The 20,351-nt window shown below is 36.3% G+C and overlaps 2 protein-coding genes across 2 annotated transcripts in view; one reads left to right on the top strand and one right to left on the bottom strand.

Moving 5' to 3' along the window:
• Positions 1 to 20,351, top strand: part of LOC135713517 (uncharacterized) — a 122,297-nt gene that overhangs the window by 95,279 nt on the left and 6,667 nt on the right. Inside the window, exons 7-11 of the mRNA XM_065236645.1 lie at positions 6,837 to 6,914; positions 6,975 to 7,157; positions 7,224 to 7,414; positions 7,480 to 7,830; positions 7,904 to 7,995. Coding sequence (XP_065092717.1) covers positions 6,837 to 6,914; positions 6,975 to 7,157; positions 7,224 to 7,414; positions 7,480 to 7,830; positions 7,904 to 7,995 — 895 coding nt within the window. The remainder of the gene's footprint in view (positions 1 to 6,836; positions 6,915 to 6,974; positions 7,158 to 7,223; positions 7,415 to 7,479; positions 7,831 to 7,903; positions 7,996 to 20,351) is intronic.
• On the bottom strand, positions 8,859 to 17,608 carry LOC135713525 (uncharacterized). Its single transcript, XM_065236655.1, has 6 exons — positions 17,352 to 17,608; positions 17,096 to 17,290; positions 16,649 to 16,817; positions 9,523 to 9,813; positions 9,237 to 9,453; positions 8,859 to 9,174 (listed from the first exon to the last, which is right to left on the bottom strand). Exons 1-6 carry the CDS (start codon positions 17,519 to 17,521, stop codon positions 8,939 to 8,941), a joined length of 1,278 nt encoding a protein of 425 aa, XP_065092727.1. The 5' UTR covers positions 17,522 to 17,608; the 3' UTR covers positions 8,859 to 8,938.

Here is a 20,351-nt window from a genome sequence, read left to right as displayed (position 1 = left end):
GCAGTAAAAATATTCTCTAATTCAAACGATACACCCAAATTATTCAATGTATTCAAATAATATGAGTTGTAAAATAAAATAATAAATAGGGGAATTTACGTATTCTCGGCAACCTAAGCAGCGACCTTCTTTCTATAGCCTTTTTCTCTAAGGAACGCACACATATGCAGTATTGGTTTGTTTACAATCTTTTGCTGCCAGCTGCTCTAACAATTTCAGTCGAAAGAATTGTCAAAAACTGTTTTGAAACGCTTTTACAAAGCTCCAATCTTCTCTAGTGAGAGCGAGTATTGTCGGCAGCCAGTTTTTCTTCGGCAACCGTTCCATTTGAACTGCATGTAAATCTGCTGTTCTATTATCGGCAACTCGAAATCAGCTACAATTTGTAGTGCGTGTGTTTCATTTCAAGAAAACCTTGCTAGATTGCTTTTTCTCAGTGGTAAAGTGGTAAGTGAGAGCATAAAGAATCGTTTGCATGCATTCAGCGAAGTGTTTTCGTAAGAAAATCCAGTGAAAATAGTGTTTCAATTTGGGTTGCCGAAAATAGTCTGGCATGCCGAAGCCGTCATTTCCCCTATATACTGTTTTTTATCTCAACAAATCTTTCATTTGACCACATCAACGTGCTTCTCTTCCGCTGCCTCTAGATAGAAACGGGTAAGTCTGACAGCTACCATATCTGAGAATGAATTGTTTGTTTTTTAATATACAATCATGAAATAAAATCTCGTTGCTAGACATCTCGACGAACATTTGAAAATGGCCTAAAATGTTGAAAATTGTTATAATTATATTTTTTTAATTCGCATTAACTTGAGAACGGCTGGACTTAGGAAAAAAGTTTCTATATGCAAAGTTATCGAAAATTATGCGTAGAATCCAAATAAGTTATTATTTTTCAAAAAAATATGCATTTTCATCAACTTGTAAAAATCAACAAAAATTTAAAAAATTATAGATTTCTTTTTAAGGAAGTTACCAGCATACACTTTTCACGAAATTCAAGGATATTCCATCAATTTTCTTGAAAAAAAAAATTATGAAGATCGAAAGGGGGGTGTTTTGAGATAATCACCGTTTTACGTTTTTTAAATACTAATTTACTAAGCTTTTTTTTCAGTGTATTTTTTTCCGCAAAGATAATTTAACTACCTAAAACTTTTTCTCAAATGCCATTTTGATCAGATCAATAATTTTCAAGTTATGATTTTTTGAAAAAAAAATAATCCATTTTTTTATACGCCCTTTTCAAAAGTTACTCTGGAGAAAAAAATCTAATTTAAATGAAAAATGCAACCATTAGTAGCAGCGAACACGTGAGAAATGTTTCATTCAAATCGGAAACACTCATGACCAACCGGTTTGCGTTTTGGGCTGGAAATGCTCTATACGCAGTTTTTGAATCGAAAATTGTTGCAGTGCTTTTACAAAGCTCCAATCCACTTGTCCCGTCCAGTTGTTAGTGAGGTGATGTTGTTTGAATTATTAGCAGTTGGAAAAATTTAAAATTTCAATATCAAAATATTAAAAGGAAAACTGTCTTCACAAGTTTCGCCTCCGACATAGGCACAATTGGATTTCGCTCGTTGGTCTAAAAATAGAATAGGCTACGCTTTAGTTGGACTCCCAAGTCAAACGTCATTTCTTCAGTGCTGATTTATTTTCTAAATTTTGACCGACTTCATGCTAACAATCGATGTGGTGAAGCTAATTTCTGACTTTATCAAGAAATCCACCCAAGACCCAGTTCAACAGCAATATTTGCTCAGGTGATCGAGCAGCATATAAAAGAGTACCCTGAGAAATCGTACAATAAATTGAACTGAAATATAATCATTACAATCCAATGACATTTGTGTAAATATATCTGACATTGTATATTACACCGAAATATTCGGGAAGGAGGTGGGGGTACTCACTTTTAAACTACGATATCTCTTGATAGAGCTGGAATTAGGGCGTAACAGCTTTTGTAAACAATGACTTCTCTCGATGATTTCTAGAAATTCAAGGCACACCCACACAAATCAACATAACCATCGGGTTGGGGAAGACTTCCCCTACATGATGGTTATGTTGATTTGCGTGGGCGAGATTCGACTTTCTAGAAATCATCGATATAAGTCATTGTTTACAAAAGCTGTTACGCCCAAATTCCAGCTCTATCTAGATCTGACTACGCCTATTTGGGCTTATAGTCTACATACTGGCCCAACACTGAGTTGTCAGACGACAGCTCAAACAGAAAAAAAAAGAAAAAGAGAACTAAGACTATTAATTGGAGAAAATGTTTTTGAAAACATCTGAACGTACCAACTTGACCAAATCAGAAAAACCCAAGTTATTTCAGTTTGAAGATTTACTTTCATTTCTATGAGTGAGGAAGGCAGGGTTAACAAGCCCCTCCTCCTATCTAACTATGCTTATGAGATTGAGGAATTGTTTTTGAATAATTTATCTGATCATACCAAATCGATAGGATAAGATACTCCGAAATTATTTCAGTTTGAAGCTTTACTTCTATGTATATGAGTAAGGAGTGCTTGGAAGGGTGTAGTTAATCCCCCCTCCCCCTCTCTAATAACGCATATAAGATAGATCTATTGTTGAATAATTAAACAGAACATACAAACCGCTAAGATAATCAACTTCGAAATTATTTCAGTTGGAGTCTGACTTTCATTGCTACACCGGCAGTGTTGGCAGGAAAAGTGATTTTTGGCATTTATTTCGAAACATTACATAATTAGATGCATAATTCAAGAAAATAATGGTCCCTAGGAATAATGATGCATAAAAGTAGGTTTTCCGATTCTAATTTCCATACAAATTTCAAACGCAATGCGGAAAGCCGGGTTTCAACCAATCGTCTCCAAATTTTGCACAGTTTATTGGGACCCTAAATAGAATAAAAAAAAAACATTGTTCTGAAAAAATGATCATGATGACCCATCCTAATGATTAGTCAACAACAAATTAATTAAGAGCAAGAAAGTGATAATTCTCCATTTCCACCCGAAATAATTTGCATTCTAGAGCGTGAGTATTACGAAATTGTTGCTGTATTCAATAATAGTGTATTAATCAGATAAGTTCTATTACAAAACATTGCCAAACTTACCAAATTGATTGCTCAATGCTACTTCTCCTACAAGCCTTGTAATGTTATTCAATATCACTTGAACACACGTGTTCTGGGTAGTAATATGATATATCTAGATAGAGCTGGAATTAGGGCGTAACAGCCTTTGTAAACAATGACTTCTCTCGATCTAGATATGTTCTATGGTCAAATTCTGAATAACATATAAAAGGCTTGCAGTATGAACAAGGCATTATATTATATAAATCCATATTCAGCAAACATGAAATCCAAGGATAAATTAATTAAATTTAAAGTGATAGATTTTTAATATCAGTATGCTTGACATTTCGAGTTCAAAGCACAGCACATCAACAACGATGTGCAATACAATCTAAAATGAAGTGATTTGCTGTTGATTTCGATGCTTCGATATGATCTCTTCCAAGGGATTTGCACATCGATTTGCAATGTTTGGCAAGTAGTGCAAATTCAACAGCAAATCACTTTACATGAACATGATGTTTTTTTACCGTGTACGTTTCTACTTCATTTGCCATCGGGAGCAAATTCAAATGCTTCTCATTTAAAGAGCACATTGAGGAAAGTTAGTTTATCTAAGCGCACCACTCTTTCTCCGTTGCGTGCTGTTTGCCTCAATTTGAAAGTATTTTCATAAAGCTGTGCAATCGCTCTCCTCAAATTAGTAAGCTGTAAAGTTTGCTCTTTGCGCTCAATTTGTAAGGAAATAACAAGCCTGTTGGGTATTATTCCGATGGTATTTGGATCATGTCCAGTTGTGGCCAATTTGATCATTCTTTAGACCGCGAATGATCTTGTTTCTGCATTCTTATGTGATTTGATATACCGCATAATGAGTTTTGACTCATGTCAGAGTCTGACCACTTCCCTGGGGTATTTAAAATTCACATTATTATTCATGTTTCCGGAATCATATTTCCCATTATGTTGAATTTCAGTAGGGTTCTATGGGAATCAGAACCACACTAACTGGAACTCGTTTTACTCCAGTCTGTTAGGCAATCACCGAAAAAATCGAGAAAGTTACACACACAGACATACATAGCCAATATTCCAATGAGTCGTTTTCATATGAATATACACTGCCATCTGCCTCATCATTCACTGCCTCGTGATAGTCTGAATGATTGAGAGGTAAACGATGTCACTGACAGCCGAGCACTCAGTCAGTAGCTCAGTCAGCATGTTTATTCTTCCGTGATGATACCCAATACTTGTTTTGAATGACTGAGCGTACATTTTCTATGGAAAAACGTCTCAATTACAAGCTGTGTGAGCGAAGGCAAACGTTGTGAGTCGCCTGCTCGTGAGTGACTGAATGTTTTTGTTGCCTCTTTCATTGCCTCGTCCTTTACAATTTAGTACAAACGGTCTGCACAGAGCAATGGATTGAATAGTGCAGTACTTTCACATTGACTGCTGAATAATTTTACGTTCTGATCGGATCTCGTTGAGCTGGGTCGATTGTTTTATTGATTGGTATATGACGACCCTCCGAGCCTTAGATCGAAAATGTGTTTTCTACACCGTTTGAAAAATTCATGTCAATTTCTGCAGGATATTAACGTCATATTTGGCATAAATTTACACGATATTTCGTGTAAATTTAAGCGCACGTTGTTTATGCCAACTGTTGCTCAAAATCAAAATTATGAATTTGTTTCTGTGTATAGCCTTTCGGTGCACCTATTAGGTGTACGAAAAAGGCAGGAAACATTCCAACACCGAAACAAAATTATTTAAAAAATAAAAAGTTACTTTCCGCATTTCCGAAAAATAAACTATAGCAACTTATTTAGGGTAAATACGCCTGTTATGGACCCCTTCCTTTAATGAACCACTTATTAATTATTGCAGTTTCATAGAAAAAATGGCAAATTCCATTGGAAGAGACATTTTTCAACTCATTTACTTCGAGTTCAGCAGATATAGCCTAAACCGTGGGGAAATTGATCACTGTTAAAAGTAAATATCTAAATCAATGTCTACAAAAAAGCTCACACTCAAATTGCTCTAACTTTTGATCCGTTTGGTAAAATTAATTGAAATTTTGCGTAGACATAGTTTCATGTGTATTGTTTACACATTTCATCAGGTGCGCAAAAGTTTTCAAAATGGCGACGAAAGAACAGTGCGTGCGTGAAAATGTTTTTCACGAGTACTTTGAGAATAAGGATCTGTCGCATCGTGCCATCGTACAAGTTGAGAATCGCGAATTCCACGGTGCCTGGTATCATAAACGGTTCGAGAACCTCCGAACACAGAAGATGTCAAAGTTCACCAAGTAGTTCTTAATTTGGCGAGCGATTTGTGCTTGCGGAAAGCGAAGTACACCTTTCGTTACCGAAAGCACCATAAGTGGACAGGTGTATTTAAAAGAGTGTCTCCAAAAGCGGCTTCTCCTTCTCCTGAAGGCTCACGACGGTTCGACGATCTTCTGGCCGGATTTGGCATCATGCCACTACACAAAGGACGTGCTAGAATGGTATAAGGCGAATGATGTCGATACACCCTTAAAATTAAAATTAAAATTTATGCAGTGGAGTACATTATTATTATTATTTAACTTTATTAATGAGGCTTTCAGCCTTGGGCTGGTTCGCCTCCACAGTGGAGTACACTGTTTTGTTGAGATAAACTTATTAAAACAATCATTAGAGTCCCTAGCCGGAACATTATCACGGTTTCACAAAATATTTTTAACGGGACCGGGCTCAATTTTCTACTGGACTACGGTACTTTACTTTCCAAACAATAGTTATGAATACAGTTACTAAGAAATGCTACTAAAAGTAAAACACTTCGTGATGTTACAACGTGACCTAAAAAAAAACCCTTTTTTGACTTGAATTCAGTTTTAATAGAAATTTTCCAGTAAATAATAATGTTTTGAAATTACTCAGATCATTCAAAACATGTGTGTCAAGCTTTTGGTAAAATAAACCTCAATTTAAAGTATCACAGAAAATAGGGGTGGTCCTGCGTAGTGGTTAACATTCATACTTAACGAGTTCAAATTTCATCCCCGGAAAAGTCGTAATTGACCCAAGACCGACTATGATGTAAAAATCCAAAATAAGAATTGTAGAAAATAGGATAAGCCACTGTGACGAACTTCTTGGAATGGGTAATAAGCTTCAGTCCTAAAAGATTTACTTTCTTCGGGGATTCTGACATCTCATCAGTTGGCTGAATCGTACAGTTTAGTATGTTATTATAGAATAAAACACCAGATTCCTACATTTATATATTACACATTCGAACTACAACACTATTTGTGTCATGGAATGGGTGGAAAAACTGCCTGATAAAAACAGGCCCCTTCCTTCATGAAAGGTAAACATTCTATGGACTTATGGCTCACCGATACCGATAGACATGCTAGTTAGTCCTATAAGTGAATTAAAGTCCCATCCTGAGTTAAAAGCTTTTCACGAAGACTTAATTGAATTTCCGTCTATATTGCTTCTCATAAATGGTTGTCTATCTGGTCTTGTTGCCATGTTGAGACAAAACAGAGCATCACCGGCGCGCAACAACAGAACATCCAATCAGTTATGATATTGCTTGCAGCAGAGTTGTGATAAGCGGAACGAGTGTACTTTATATTAAATAACAGCGTTTTGATCGAACCGCGATGTCAATGCAAATTCCAAGGAATTATAACTGGAAAAAAGTTACTAATTACTTATTCCGCTTCTTTCCTCCCCAGGACACAAGAACGCACGTGGTGGTAGAGCTATTCAACACGGAAAAATCATACGTCGAATCTTTACAGACGATTGTACTGGTATGGTTTCGCTTGACTGGTTTCAAGTTCAAAACAATTAATCCCTCAAACTTTCCCTAGAAATACCTAAACCAGCTGAAGTCACCAGAAAATGCCGGTCTAGTTGACACTCAAACGGTCGACGAAATATTCTTCATGGTTCCAGCGATTCTCAATATCCATGAACGATTTCTGGAAGAATTACGAAGGCGTCTGGATGCATGGGATCCAATGCAGAAAATTGGAGATGCATTTGTTGACGTAGTGAGTAGTACCAACACGGTAACACATGTGGTTTTATTTTGGTTTTAATCATATTGCCAATTTCAGTTCTCGAGACCGGTCATCCTAGATACGTACACGTCATTTGTGAACAATTGGAATCGGGCCAAGGATGCCATACGCACGACACGACAAAAGTGCCCAGCATTTGCACGGTTTCTGGAGGCGATGGCACGTGAACACAAGGGCAAATTGTCACTAGACAATTTGCTCATAAAACCTGTACAAAAGTTTCCAAAGTATGTTGTATTAAATTTGTTTTAAGCTCCAACCATTAATCTACCTAATTTTCTTTCATTTCCAGTTATGAATTAATATTATCAAGACTGATTAAACACACCGATATTGATCATCCCGATCAGAAGCCATTACAAGAAGCTTTAAAGTTAGTGCACGATATCCTAATGTTTCTCAATTGCAAGGAAAAGGAAGCCCTGGAGAATGGTCAGCGTGAAACGGCTCTGCGCGAGCTGGAAGGTGTGATAGAGGGTATGAACGATCTGGTAACAGCAGATCGCGCTTTCTTGCTATTTGATCTCGTTTCAATGCCTTCGGGTCAAGCGACACGGAAGGAGCGGGGATTTTTCCTCTTCAATGATCTGTTAGTCATAACCAGTATTAAACGGCGCAGCGGCACTATTCGGAAAACCAATATGTAAGATTCTGTCGTTTCTTGGAATTATTCAACCATCTACAATTAACAATTGATTTTTCCTGCTAAATTCAAGAACATGTCCTGGTAGCGTTGCCTCAACCCTGGATACCAATAAGTATAAATTCCTTACCAAGATTTCATTGGATGACCTGGAGATTGTGAAGTGTGAGTACTTTTTGTTTTTTTTTTTGCGTAGGACAACATCGTCGACAAACTGAAATAAAATGGACAAAACTCCATTTTGTTTAGTAACTTTGGTCGCATACAAAATTAAATTGCTGAAAACGTTTGATGATGATGATTGTTCACTAACTCTTGATTGCTTGTAATACTTATGAATATTTTAGGGGGACAAAAAGGTGCCTAAGCCTAAGCTTTTCCACATTTATATCGCTGTGAAGCAACTGTAAACTCTATAGGAAATTTATATCTGTAACTGTTGCGATTTTGTTTGTAACCTGGTTAAAATGTCGTGTTTAATTATCTTAAAGATAAATCGTCCAGTTTAAACCTTTGTAGGGGTAAGAGGTGGAACCATCATCATCATTAAACAAAAAAAAACGTATTTTTTTTCCAAAACTGTGTCATCAACTTTGCCTAAATAAAAATATGGGTTGATAAAAAGAGACGAAAGGGATAAGATAGTCCCTGGTTTCTGCCTGAGAACATTCTTCTGGTATTCTGAAAATTAAGAAACAATTAACAAACATTTATCTGTAAACTCGTCATTGAATAGGTCATTAAAGTATTATCAAAATATCGTTAAATATCATTACTTCATTATTCAACCTAAAGAACGATAACGTACGCGAAAGGACAAATTTATCTTTAAGTGAAAGGAAAACAAAGATTACAATGGATTTAATTTTCCAAACTCTAATTGGTTGTAAACGCGCATACAAATGAAACGCCATCAACAGTATGCACGTCTACCTGCATATCACCAAATGAGCGATAATTGTACATCTGATATAATCATATCGACCCTATTCACAAATGCACGACACTTTCTGATAAGACATTAGATGTTTGATTTGCGTATGAAGTTCACTGTAGACATTTTTATTGCTCATTTCCCTCGTTCCATATAGTTCAAAATGTGTTTGATTTAACGTTGGAAGCGTCCCATCAGGCCTTTGATTTTGCTCTCGGCTGCGCCCCAGTCCAACAAACCACGCATCTCGTAGTCCTTCAGTTGCTTCACGATGGAACTGGCGTGAGCCTTAAGAACTGGTTTCACATCTACATTCTGTTCATTCTTATACAGAGTCGGTTGCATAACCGGAGTGTTTTGGGCGTGTTTGGTACGCAAGAACGGAGCAGTAGTCAATGATAGGATAACCTCTGTAATTAAAGGGTCAACATCAGCAAATAGTCTGTAACTGGTTCGTGGTGGTCGATCTTACCTAAGGCACCGTGTTTCAGCAGCTCTACCTGAAGCTCCATTAGTGATGGGATTGATTTTTTATAGTTAAGACGTTGCAACAAAACAGCCAGCGTTTCATAATAGGTGAATACCAATTCATCTTTCGATTGTTCCAGCACTTCATAGGCTGGTGAGGACGTTAGGAAGTACATCAAATCAATGATCGGGGATCCCACAACACAGTTTTGGAAGTCTACCTAAAATGTACATTACCAAATATTTGATGAGTTTACTCAATATTCTAGCATACCCTAAACAGAACTTACGAAAATGGCATCAACCAGCTCATTGTTGGCATATTTGTACATGATGTTGTTGGTCCAGAAATCTCCGTGGCTAAGCACCTTCAGCCCGTGGAAGTCGCTTTCATAGGAATCAATAGCCTTTTGTACTGCCTTCGCCGGTAAAGTCTTCAACTTTTCTCCAACATTGCTGTTTATTCCGAGATCCGAGGCATTTTCAGCAACAACCTTTAGGGTGTCGGCAAAATACTTCAATTTATCCTTATGATCAGCATGGAATGTTCCTTTCGTGAATTTGGTGTACTCTTTGGGATTCTACGGAATGAAGCATTATTATTACATTATATATATAGGATGATGAATATAAACTATGTATGATAATTGTCTTTCAAACTAATGTACTAATCGTATAGAGAGAACAGAACAACTCAAAATTTTAAGGATGCATTTTGACAAAATAATTTTACCGTCCAAGTGTTCATCATCATAAATAAAAACGAGGAAAAACATGCGTTGTTTCATCGAATATTTTGTGAACGGTAGACATTTTTAACAGAGATGGAGTAACTTATACGGCATGCACTAAACTAAGAACACGGAGTCACCCGTAATGCAAGTTTGACGACGACGGGCATGCGAGAGAAAAATAAGCATCGGGAATGTACTCCCGGCTGTATTGATTTGGTGAGTTCGTTCCAGTTGAAGATTGTTCTTATACATATCTCGATTGCATTTTCGAGGGGACGTCCGGAGAGCCTTGAGATTTAGGCGTTGTTGCTTTTGCGGGCAGACTTGTTGGTCGCCGGTAAGGTCCAGTAAGTGCTGCCAGCAGATGAATCAAGAGGTATTCGAAACAAAATTGGTAAGAAATGTCCATTCAAATTGTTTTATTACAGTTAAACAAATTTCAAAACTATATACGTGCCAGATTTGGAAATAATATTTTTTGAATCTGGAAGTGTGTTTATGATACCATTATCCATTTGATAATGGTAGAGTGAACATGCGGGGCTTATTGTAAGTAAAAGTGACCTCGGAGTGGTCGTGAATTACCAGGCATTCTGAAATGGGTCACTGGAGCTGCAATAGAGCTAACACCTTCTAACTCCCGGACTAAACCTGCTTTAATTGAAGGGTAATAAAAAGCAGTTTTCTTCCATAATAACACTGCCGGACAGTGGGGGTTAGATTGTACACACACACACAACTTTTTATAAAATTTGTAAATATTAAATTTATATCGCCATAATCTCTGTGCCATGAAGATTTCAGTTTCATCAACTTATTTGTTACTGTTACAAATGGTTTAATATTAATCTATTTAAAACAAAAAAACATGTTTTTATAATTACTGGAGTTTTGTTCAGAGTAATCATTGGATTCTTCCTAAACTCACAAAAAATACATTGGAATTCTCTTCGGAATTTCGTTGAAACTCCGCAAAGATTTTTTTTAGAATTTATTAGCTGAAACTCATATTGTAGAAACTGAAGCTTTTGACCAGTATAGTATTCCGGGATATATTGTTGCTGCTTGTTTATCACATTCTAGACACACTGGCGGTGTTGCTATTTATGTCAAAGAATCAATTCAATTCGACCTTCGAATCAACGAAGTTATCGATGGTAACTGGTTCTTGGGCATTACAGTTGTGCGTGGCATGAAGATGGGTAATTATGGTGTTTTGTATCATTCTCCCAGTTCTAGTGACCAGCGTTTTGTTGATGTTTTAGAGAACTGGCTAGAGACATTCCTTGATTCAAGTAAATTAAATATATTAGCTGGTGATTTTAATATTAATTGGCGTGACAACCATAATTCGAATCATTTGAAGCGTTTAGCTGATTTTTTCAATTTAAAACAAACGGTAGATGAGTATACGCGTATTTCCAGGCACAGTAGAACTTTAATTGACCACGTTTATTCCAATTTTGATTCCATTTGTTCAGTTCCGGATGCTGATTTGAAAATAACCGATCATGAGACCTTAGTGATTAATGTATTAGATAATATCAATAATAACGATGACTTAGTCAAATTGAAGTGCTGGAGGAAATATTCGAAACAGGCTGTTTCAAATCTTGTTGAGAGAAGCGTGGATTTTCCATTCGCGGCCGTTAATTTAGATGAATCTGCAGCTGTTCTAACTAACACTTTGAAAACGTGTACCAATCAATTAGTTGAGCAAAAGTTTGTTTCTTTGAAAAACTCGAACAGCTGGTACAATTTGGAACTTTTGCGTCTTAAACGTAAGAGGGACAAATGGTACAAAAAGTTTTGCAGATCAAATAATGATAATCATTGGAATAGGTACACAATCGCGCGTAATAAATATTCACAATCGATAAAACAAACTCGTTGTGAATATGTCCAGAGGAAGATTGATCAGCATCAAAACAACAGCAAAGAGTTATGGAAAATTTTGAAATCTTTATTAAAACCTAGTAATTGCAAACCGCGGTCCATAACTTTTAATGGCACATTAGAACAGTCAGAACCAGTAATTGCATCTATGTTTAATGATTATTTTGTCGAAAGTGTATCATTGATTAATCAATCCATTGAATTGGTCGATGAACCTGACGAAATAAAACAGCCAGTTAATAGTAGTTGTAGATTTGAAGGTTTTCACCAAATTACTTTAGATGAACTTAGAGTTATTTGCTTTTCATTAGGAAAATCGGCTGGAGTAGATAATGTTAATTCTAGAGTTATTCAAGATTGCTTTCATGTCATTGGCCACATCTTGCTGGACCTTATTAATGAATCTTTGCAGACTGGACATGTGCCACAGATTTGGAAGGAATCCTTAGTGGTTCCTATTCAAAAAGTTGCTGGAACGATTAAAGCCGAAGAGTTTCGTCCCATCAACATGTTGCACACATTAGAGAAAATTTTAGAACTTGTTGTTAAAGGCCAGCTGTTGGAGTATTTGAATAGCAACTCTTTGTTGATACCAGAACAATCAGGATATCGGGAAGGTCATTCCTGTGAAACTGCGTTGAATTTGGTGTTAGCAAAGTGGAAAGACAACTTGGAGCGTAAAGATACGACTGTTGCTGTTTTTTTGGATCTGAAACGCGCTTTTGAAACAATTTCTAGGCCCTTACTGTTAAGTACAATCAAGCGCTTTGGAATTACGAGTACTGCTTATAAATGGTTTGAAAGCTATTTATCTGACAGAACTCAACGGACTGTTTTTAATGATTCTGTTTCCAGTCCCGTGGGGAATAACCTTGGAGTGCCCCAGGGAAGTGTATTAGGGCCTCTTTTATTTATTATGTATATTAATGATTTGCGACGCGTTTTACGATTTTGCGACATTAATCTTTTTGCAGATGATACTGTGTTATTCATTGCAGCTAAGGATTTAGAAGTTGCCGTCTCACATTTGAATGAAGATTTGCGTTCTCTTAGTAGATGGTTGAAGTGTAAGCAGTTGAAATTAAATACAAGTAAAACTAAATTCATGGTAATTTCGCGGAACCGAGTAAATGATAATGTCTCCGTGGTAATTGATGATGAGGCTATTGATCGCGTTCGGGAGATTAAATATCTTGGCGTGATTATTGATGACAAACTTAAGTTCAACTCTCACATTGACAATGTCATCAAGAAAATTGCCAAGAAGTATGGAATTCTATGTCGACTGAAAAACGATTTAACTATTGCCAGTAAAATACAGCTATACAAATCAATCATCTCTCCTCATCTAGACTTTTGCCCATCCATTTTATTTCTAGCCAATGAAACACAAATATCGAGATTACAGCGTTTGCAGAATAAAATAATGCGTTTGATTTTGCGATGTAATAGATTCACTTCCTCAACTTTGATGCTGGACGCTTTAAAATGGCTGTCAGTGAAGCAAAGAATAGTTTATTTGACTATGGTGTTCATTTTTAAAGTAGTAAATGGTTTGCTGCCTCGATATTTGTGTGATCGAATTGAAAGAGGAAGTGATTTTCATAGATATAATACTAGAAACGCGGATGAAATAAGAACACCACATTTCTTGACTTGCGCTTCACAGAATTCATTGTATTTTAAAGGAGTAAATGTTTTCAATTCGATGCCTAGACATATTAAACGTGCAACAACATTAGCAGAATTCAAGAGACATTGTATTTCACACGTTAAAACTGTCTTTTGAACAGTTATCCAGTGATTTTTATTTTTTTTTTTTATGAATGGACGAAGTATGTATCTTGACGAAGTTATTTATAACGGATTATTTTGTATGGATAGCTGTCATAACGACTTTTTAATAATTATTGTAGCACTGCAAAAACTATTTTGTTCGCCACGATGGTGATGATGGATTTTTTTTTTATATTTGAATTAAAGTAGTAGTTAAAAACAAAAAAAAAAGTAGTAGTCTACAAAGGTTTGAGCCTCGCGCGCGTATTACGGATATAGAGGACTGAATTTAACATTTGATAAAAAAATGCAACTTTGAAGCTTATTTGGAAGATACTTTGAGTTAGTATTAAGTTTTCTGGCTGAATGTCGGGGGTTCGTGAGCATTCCTGATATTGCTGAAAATTATAATAGCATCATTGCGGGGTTGCTAGTGTATAGGATGCTTTGTTGATTGTTCATTAACTCTTGATTGCTTGTAATACTTATGAATATTCTAGGTGGACAAAAAGGCGAACTAAGAGGTGGACGCCTAAGCTTTTTCACATTTATGTATATTGCTGTGAAGCAACTGTAAAGTCTAGAGGGAATTTATATCTGTAACTGTAACCAGCTCGTTTTTGTTTGCTAACCTGGTTAAAATGTTTATATTTAATTATCTTAAAGATAAATCGTCCAGCTCAAACCTTTGTAGGGGTAAGAGGTGGGACCATCATCATCAGAATCTTCCATAGAATTCCTCCTGACAATTTAATTCCTTTATGAAACTTTCTCAAAATTTCATTCAAAACCTCCTCAGAATGTTCCTTTTAAAATTATCCTCAGAACACCATTTAAATTCTGTTTATAGTTATCTTTGAATTCTCTTGGAATTATCCTTAAAATTTATTTTACCCTACCTAGAAATTTTCTTTGAAGTTATATTCACAACTCCCATGGAATCATTCAACTAATTACCAAGGAATTCCATTCATTACTTCCTTTCTTCTTCCTTGGAATTCATCACATAATTCTTTAGGGCTCTTATGCCAGAACTATCTTGAAATCCTTGTCAGAACTCGCATATGATGTATACCAGATTTGCGTTATTATTCTCCTCAGCAATTCTCTTGAATTCATGCTTTAATTTATTTTAAATTAACCTGAAAATTCTTTTCAGAATTTAAAACATTTTTTTCAATTGACGGACACCGAAAAATCTTCCAAGTTGCAGAGCATTTATACATTTTGAAGGACCAAAATAATGAAGATTTTTTGAATCTGGGATCTTGCAAATTTTCCTAAATTTCACATTTTGCATATTTTGCTCAATCCCATATTTAAACAAATCCAATTCTTTTTATTTTTTATAAATCTATGATTAGGAGATAAATGACAAATCTCGAAAACCAAAATCATTGCCTGATGATCTGTGCAAATATGTAAAAGACTCAGAACATTGGAAATTTTCTTGATTACATTTTTTATGAATTTCATTTGTATCAAGTTCAATATATTTAAACAATTTCTTAATTCAACATTTTTCTTTTTACAATTTGGAACGTCAAACAGCATTCTATCTAGAGACAATTAAAAATTCCATGACTCAGGTACTCAGCAGGCTTTGATTATGGGGCTTTGCAAACATAACGAGATCTCTTATGTTAGCTTAGAAAAGTGATGCAAATTGGGTGCCTTAGAGGTTTTGAGGTTGATGCATATTCGTAATCTGCATTAAAAATCGAACCGAAATCCAAAATTTTATCAATTTGGGAACACTGGAAATATTCTAAAGAAATGCGATTACATTGGTAAAAATCACCATCTAGCACCCTTCGGTGGGACTTTGTATGGGAGCGAGCTGACAATTTGTTAGTTTAGTGTCAAACAGTGAAGCTAATATTTTGCTTTAAATCTGGATTTGAAAATCAAGATGAAAGTCTGAAATAAATATCTTATTGCTAGTATTATCCCAATCAAACTTTAAAAAAAATCGCACCTTTGAAACACACTCCGTGTTTTCACTGAAAATTCACTAGGGTGCGGACTCGAATGCTCCTCCAGAGGAGAAATTCATCTACCTTAATAAAACGGCTCACTGAGTGAAATATACGCATACATAAGTGACGACTTCCTATTATCCAAGACTCAGCAGCATACATAACGTCACTTTTACTGAGATATGTTAGCCGTAAGCTCGGCTGTGTAAATTTCTGAAGAAATTTAGCAAACAAAACTATAAGTGTTATTTGGATAACGGAGAAGATTTAAAAGAATTTCCTATAAAAATCCATTGTCATGATTACCATCTTAGTATGAAAGGAACCACGAAAAGAAAAAAAAAAATCTAAATTCAGTACTAATATAAACGACCGATACAGGCAAAGTTGGACAGTAGGATTCAGGGATGGATCCACCTCAGAGCAGAAAAAGAGAAAAGTAAAATTCCATCTTCACTTAGTTTTCAATACCATGCACTCTTCTTGGCTCTCTTTAAAACTGAGGACGGCTTTTCGGATGGCCTCTTCAATGTGCAAAAAACTAAGGTCACCTTCCCCTTTGAGAAACTTTTTGGCATTATTCAATCCGTTGATGCGATGAGTCAAGGCATGCATGCTTCTTATTTGGTTTTTATCGCAGTGTTCCAGCAAGCGTCGTTGGATTAATTGGTTACTTGTTTGAATCCCGGTTGTAACTTTTTTGTATGTGCCTTTTGCTACTTTTCTACTTCGTTCGCCACCGGGAGCAAATACAAATGTTTCTAATTTGAATAGAACATTGAGGAAAGTAACTTTCATCTAAGCGCATCACTTTTTCTCCGTTTTGTTTTGTGTTTGCCTCATTGTGAATGTGTATTCATAAAGCTGTGCAATCATTTTTCTCAATGTGATAAGCTGTATAGTTTGATTTTTGCGCTCAATGTATAAGGAAATATCAAGCCTGGTTGGATTGTTGATCCCTATTACCATGTCTACGAACTTGCAACACGCCTGTGAAAACTCTTATTATCTATTAGATTTTAAAAACTCACCTCATCAATCAAAACCGCACTAGCTGCATGGAAGAAGGCAAGTTTCTCGATAGCCATTTTACTTTGCTCCAAGTTGAGCCCCAATTGCTGATTCTCGACGCTGTAACCACGCACCGTCAAGTCTTCCAATACCATCAAATTGGATGGAACGTCGGACGAGTAGATCAAACTGCATTGGAAATTGCATAATAAAATCATTTCATTTCGGTTGCTAATGCTTAGTACGTCGATAACGCAGCCGGAACCTTCCCCATCATTTTCCCCTTAATCTACGATTAACGGTTATATGACGTTATGGCTGTGGCACTTATCTGCCAAATAGATCTCTACTGTGATAGGCCATACTTCAAAAGATTAGATTTAGCTTAACCGTAATAAAACTTATCTAACCAAGTACCAAAAATGATCGTTTTGCGTAATTTTATGTCAGCTGATGCGGATACTTACTGCGGAGCAAGTTCTACAGCACCTCCAAGTTTGGAAATAACTTTCACCATCTTGGGCAGAACATCCTTGTAAACGAAAATTTCCTTATCGAACACATCGCTCTTCTTGAACTCTTCAACAAGCTTTCCTTCGACTGGTTTAATCTTTGCAACAAACGTTATTACATTCTCCGAACAATTTTCCTTGGATACATATCTGAAGTTGAAATATGAAGATTCATCAAACAATTTCCTACGTTTTGAAAGATATCACCTACTTCACTAGAATCCGGTTCATGGAAGATCTTGCGTACGGATCATTGATCTCAGCGGTTGCAGGCTCCACATCGTACGCCTTGATCTTGACTTCCGTTTCACCATACTGGGATTGAATCAGATTAGTCAGAAAGAGTGAATTGACAAACTTGGTTTCCTGTGTTTTCGGCATTTTGAATGAGAGAAAGAACTTTGTACTTGTCCACAGCAAAAAACACCACGTCCATCAATCACCTAATACAGACTGATTCGGTAACAATCTATCGAAACTTTGGAAGGTGCAATTCAGACAATAATCTGTCGTTAGAACGATAAATAATGCTGTATTGGTGTCTGTACTACAACCAGGCGTCGTTATCAAACGATGCAAGATAAAACAATTCGTTGGTTCCATTGCGAGGGTTATTTTGTGCTTCGAATGGTTATCAATTGTATGGCCGATTGAGCGTTGACTCACGAGATCGCGAAAGCGTCAGCTGTATGTTGCAATGAATTGTCTTGACGTTGATTGGTTATTTGAACATAATTACAATGACAATCAATTAAGAAACACGACCTGTGAAAAAGGGGCGTTTTGGCATTGATTGATCAAATTACATTCGCGAGAACTATGTTCAGAAGTTTCAGAAAAACTTATCCGGATCAATCCGTAATAACACGATTATGGATACAATAGGGTGCGTCTACTTTACAAACCCCTGGTCCCCACTGCCCTTTCGATTTGTGTTGAGGTCCCCAACATATGTGCCACTGCACTGATCTGAACGAGTTTGGTTGTGATCTGGATTTTCGGGAGAATTTCAAAGTTTGTATGTATGTATATTATTTGTATGTCAAACACTCACAAATTGCTCAATATGGCCCATTCCTTTTTTTAACGTTAAAAATAAATAAACTCAGATTTGGCAAACTGCTTAGGGCCACTTTGTAAAAGCCCGCAAATCGATTCGAATTATGTGCAAAACAATATTAACCATATGTAATACAGTCTCTCTTAGCTCAGTCGGTAAAGCAGGACCATACGGGAGGTAGCTGGGTTCGATTCCCAGTCTGGTCTAGCGGTTTTTTAGATTGAAACATTTCTTGACTTCCCTGAGCATAGAGTATGATTGTACTTGCCACATACATAAAAGGTACAGGTACATATACAGGTACAGGTACATGCCCTAATACATAAAAGGTACAGGATTAGAAAGCTCTCAATTAACAACTGTGGAAGTGCTCAAAGAACACGAAGTTTGTAGTCGGCGTAAAGTCCCAGTACTTAGGGACGTAATAAAGCCAAAGAAAAAAAAATCAGCATTTAAAGGGAAATTTCAAGCACATGCTTCACTGATCTCATATATGCCCGGTAGGTAAGCGTGGAGTACTAGAGAAAAAGTAAATTATAAACTTTTTGCAAAAAGAAAAAAAATCGAATCCAATGAACCATTCAGTCAAGGCTATTTTCCACACTGATTTGCAAAAGTGGAAATAATACGCTTTTGATGCATATTAAGTTAAAAAAAAATGACAACAACCTAAAGAAATCATTCATGAACTTTTTAGTACTCTTTTTTATCCAGTGGTTAAACAAGCTACAATTAAATAAAAAAACAGTTTTTTTTTTCATATATATTTTAACCGCTGTGCTTCCAATCCCCAGAGAGCCAAAAACTTTAAATTTGTAAGAGAAAATTCACTCTCACGAGCACAATCTCTCAACATGCCATGTATTTTGATGGCGCTAGATTTGTGATTTTCCTCTCACAGATTACAAAATAGAATACCTGACACTGCAAAACATGTCTGGTACCTCTATATATGCATTTGGATTAACAACCATAGTCCCTCCTTTTTTACATATTCTGCACAAAAGATGTTTTCTGCTCCACCCCAAGTATTTTTTGTTCAGAATATGTACAAAGGAGCTACTTCGGATGTATTTTTTGTGCAGAATATACAATATTTTGGTCTTTAATTCAGTAGTTAAAAAAAGTAATGTTGAGTAATCTACAAAGGTTTGAGCCTCGTGGGCGTATTTTGGATATAAAGGACTGAATTTAACATTTGATAAAAAATATAAATTTGAATACCTTTTATATCAATTTCACTTTCACTAATTCACTTTCACTATCACTTTAAACTATTACAGATACGTGTTTCGTTTACTACTTGCAAACTTCATCAGTGTCTAGTCATAGTCTAAGACTAGACACTGAAGAAGTATGCAAGTAGTCAACAAAATACGTATCTAGTCATTGTCTGCTGTTGAAGTTGCTCCAGTCGTTTTTGACGGGGTCGATCCTGCAATTCACAGTTGTTTGCTTCGTTTGGTGCGCTTTGTTGATTGCCTGCAGCTCGGTCAGTGCCTTTGTCGTCGCCTTAGGAAGCAAGAATTTTGGGAATGGTAGAAAAAAAGTGCACGCTTTGTTTTGCCTATCCAAATGGATGTGTGATGCCCACCAAGGGCGAAATTGCCGATTTCGTGTCATGGATGCAACGTACCGAATTGCAGAGAAGAAGGCGATCTTCATCAAATTCAAGTCTGATACAAACTAAAATTTTCTTAAACGTCATCCAATATATTTAAAGGAGTAAAGTTAAATATAACATTGCGCAGAATCAACACAAAACAGAATATAATGCTACCAGTAACACGCTTTTCTGATGCTTATAGTATTGCAAAAAGTTCAAACTAAAAATAAACCCCGATAATATGCATGAGGTATCGTTCAAATTAGCGGGAGTCCACGGTATTCAGAACCTGGTACAATTAATGTTTCATTATACTAATGGTAAGGCAGTGGAGATTCGCATGCCGCTTGCGGGGGCAACGTTCAATACAGAATGCTGAGGAAATACACGAAAGCAAACCAGGAGAAACTCCCTGTGAAGTTGGGCCTAGACATATACACAGCCCAAGTAACACACATCTTCTATAACAGTTTATATAACCTTGTATGACATGTTTTGATTGTCTAGAAGTTGATTCAACATAATTCCCATGGACTTGTGTTACT

This window comes from Ochlerotatus camptorhynchus, unplaced genomic scaffold (genome assembly GCF_037179485.1).
Source record: "Ochlerotatus camptorhynchus isolate MF236.1 unplaced genomic scaffold, CSIRO-AGI_Acam_v1.1 ptg000562l, whole genome shotgun sequence".
In the NCBI taxonomy this organism is placed as follows: domain Eukaryota; kingdom Metazoa; phylum Arthropoda; class Insecta; order Diptera; family Culicidae; genus Ochlerotatus; species Ochlerotatus camptorhynchus.
Note: the sequence above shows the minus strand (reverse complement) of the source record. Positions and strands in the feature narration are given on the sequence as shown.